Source organism: Buceros rhinoceros, unplaced genomic scaffold, assembly GCF_000710305.1.
Source record: "Buceros rhinoceros silvestris isolate BGI_N320 unplaced genomic scaffold, ASM71030v1 scaffold7557, whole genome shotgun sequence".
Taxonomy (NCBI): Eukaryota; Metazoa; Chordata; class Aves; order Bucerotiformes; family Bucerotidae; genus Buceros; species Buceros rhinoceros.
This window is the reverse complement of record NW_010422696.1, coordinates 27,907-29,904: the sequence shown is the minus strand read 5'-3', so window position 1 is coordinate 29,904 and position 1,998 is coordinate 27,907. Positions and strand designations below refer to the sequence as shown.

At 50.5% G+C, this 1,998-nt stretch overlaps 1 protein-coding gene across 1 annotated transcript in view; it reads right to left on the bottom strand.

The window, feature by feature from the left end:
* The window catches only part of OTOP2 (otopetrin 2), a 5,091-nt gene extending 4,801 nt beyond the window's left edge, over positions 1 to 290 (bottom strand). Inside the window, exon 1 of the mRNA XM_010140135.1 lies at positions 1 to 290. Within this exon, the coding sequence (XP_010138437.1) occupies positions 1 to 290 (290 nt within the window).
* Positions 291 to 1,998: the final 1,708 nt, after the last annotated feature.

The following is a 1,998-nucleotide window of genomic DNA, read 5'->3' as shown; positions in this document are numbered from 1 at the left end:
AGCAGGAAGAAGACATCGTAATCATGCACGGCAATCTTCTCAAAAGCTCCGCTGCTCACCAGTGTGCAGGCCAGCAGGACCAAGTGCACAGCCAGCAGGATGGAGAACATGCGGCCACCCTTTTTCCATACTTCCTTGGAGGCTGGAGTGGAGGCGATCTGGTGAGGCTGGTGGCTGAAAGATGCTATCTGGCCTGAAGAAAGGCTGATTTTGTCATCCTTGTGTCTGCAGCCCATGCTGGAGCTGGGGTGTCTGATCTCACTGGCCTTCTGCACGGGCTCTTCGGTCATGGTTCGGCTAATGCTTTAGCTGAGGTTAACGCTGTTGGGAGGAGAGCCCCATGAGTGAGAGACGTCACTTCATTTTGAATAGCCCAGGGCTGGACCAAAGCAGGACATGTGATGAGGAGGAGAGGACGTATCAGAGGAACGAGGAAGGCTGAGACAGGGAGCGCAAGAAGAGGGATGAGATTTTCAGCCTTTCTCTTCCTGGTTCCCTGAAGGCTCTGTTCTTGCACAAGATGCTTTTGCTTGGGGATGTCCCAGGTCAGTTTAAACAAACCACGTCTAATTTGTCACCCAACGTTTAGATGTTTATTGATGCAATTTATTGGAAAAGCACCAAAAAAGTGCTCACAGGATCAAATATCCTGGGGCAAAGGGCCAATGCGGTTTGATTTCTAAATGTCAGCCGCTAAACGTTATGAGAAAATATCATATTTCCTGGCTGAGGGACAGGCCGCTGAAAGGTAAGAAAGCCCTGGGAGTCTTTGGAGTGTCACATCGTGGTTTATGCCACTTCCTGCAAGAGGGATGTGAACTCTCTCTGATGTCACTAAAGCCCCTTGCCTGTGCCGGGTTTGGAACTTCATTGATTCTCAGTGGAAAGCCTGAAACCAAAGCAAATTAACCATTCAAACAAAACCATTCACCAACCTGTTTTGCTGCCTGGGATCCAAATCTCCGCTCTTGCCAGGCTGCAGCTTGGTCAGCCGAAGAATTTACAGCCGTTGGGATGTCTCTGTGCTTTATACCATGTCTGGCGCCGACAGCAGGGCTTCGTGGGCTTCTCAGAGAAACTCGTGTGATCCATTTTGTGCAATAGCTGGTTTGGGGGAAGCAGGAGAGCGATGAGAAGATAAGGGTTATTTACCTGGGGAGTACATGAGTGACAACACCGCTAAGCATGGCACAGACCGCTCGGTCGCAGGGTCACGGTCACCACAGAGCAAAGCCACCCCATCCAACTCATCTCCCTACCCGTATGAGATCTCTTTCCTTGAGAGAAGAGGGTTTGGGTGACGAACATATCTTTGCTGATGGTTTTGGGCTTGGCTTTCTGCTTAACCGAACACAATAAATACTGCGCTTCACCCTGTACTATTCCCATCAGCACACTCCACGTCTGCAAAGATTCTGAGGAAAAAAGAAGAAATTTGCATTTGTACCTCCTCAGTGCCAAGCGCAGCTCAATCTTTTTCCACCCGTGGTGGCAACAATGAGGAAGGTTGAGCCCTAGAACAGGGCAGGATTTGGGGACTGGAACCCATGTTCCTCTTTGCTGACGCACTACCTTTGTTTTTTCTGGGTGGGATCACCTCTCTGTGAGCTTAACTCCTCTCCTTTCAAGGAGAGAGCAGTCATGTTACAAATCGCGGCACAGTTGGGATTCACATGTTTGCCAGGTGAGGGGAGAGCTTTTGCTCAACGTTTCTTTTACCGCAGCTCTTACATTTTGGTCAGGGAGATAAGGGGTCACAGGGCACTTCTGTGTTTTATTCCTTCAGGAAGGTGCCTGTTTCGGACACGTCCCTGCCACTTTCCTCCTCGGCGGCAAGCATGGAGATGGAGCTGTTTGCAGTGTGTTTTCTCGGTCCTAATCCTTCTGCAGCACTGCAGGGACAGCATCAAATTGAACTCCCTGGGATGGTGAAGGAGAGAGCTCGGGATCTGCCGTACAGCCAGGGAGACCATTGGGTGTCCTTCCCGCACTGCCACC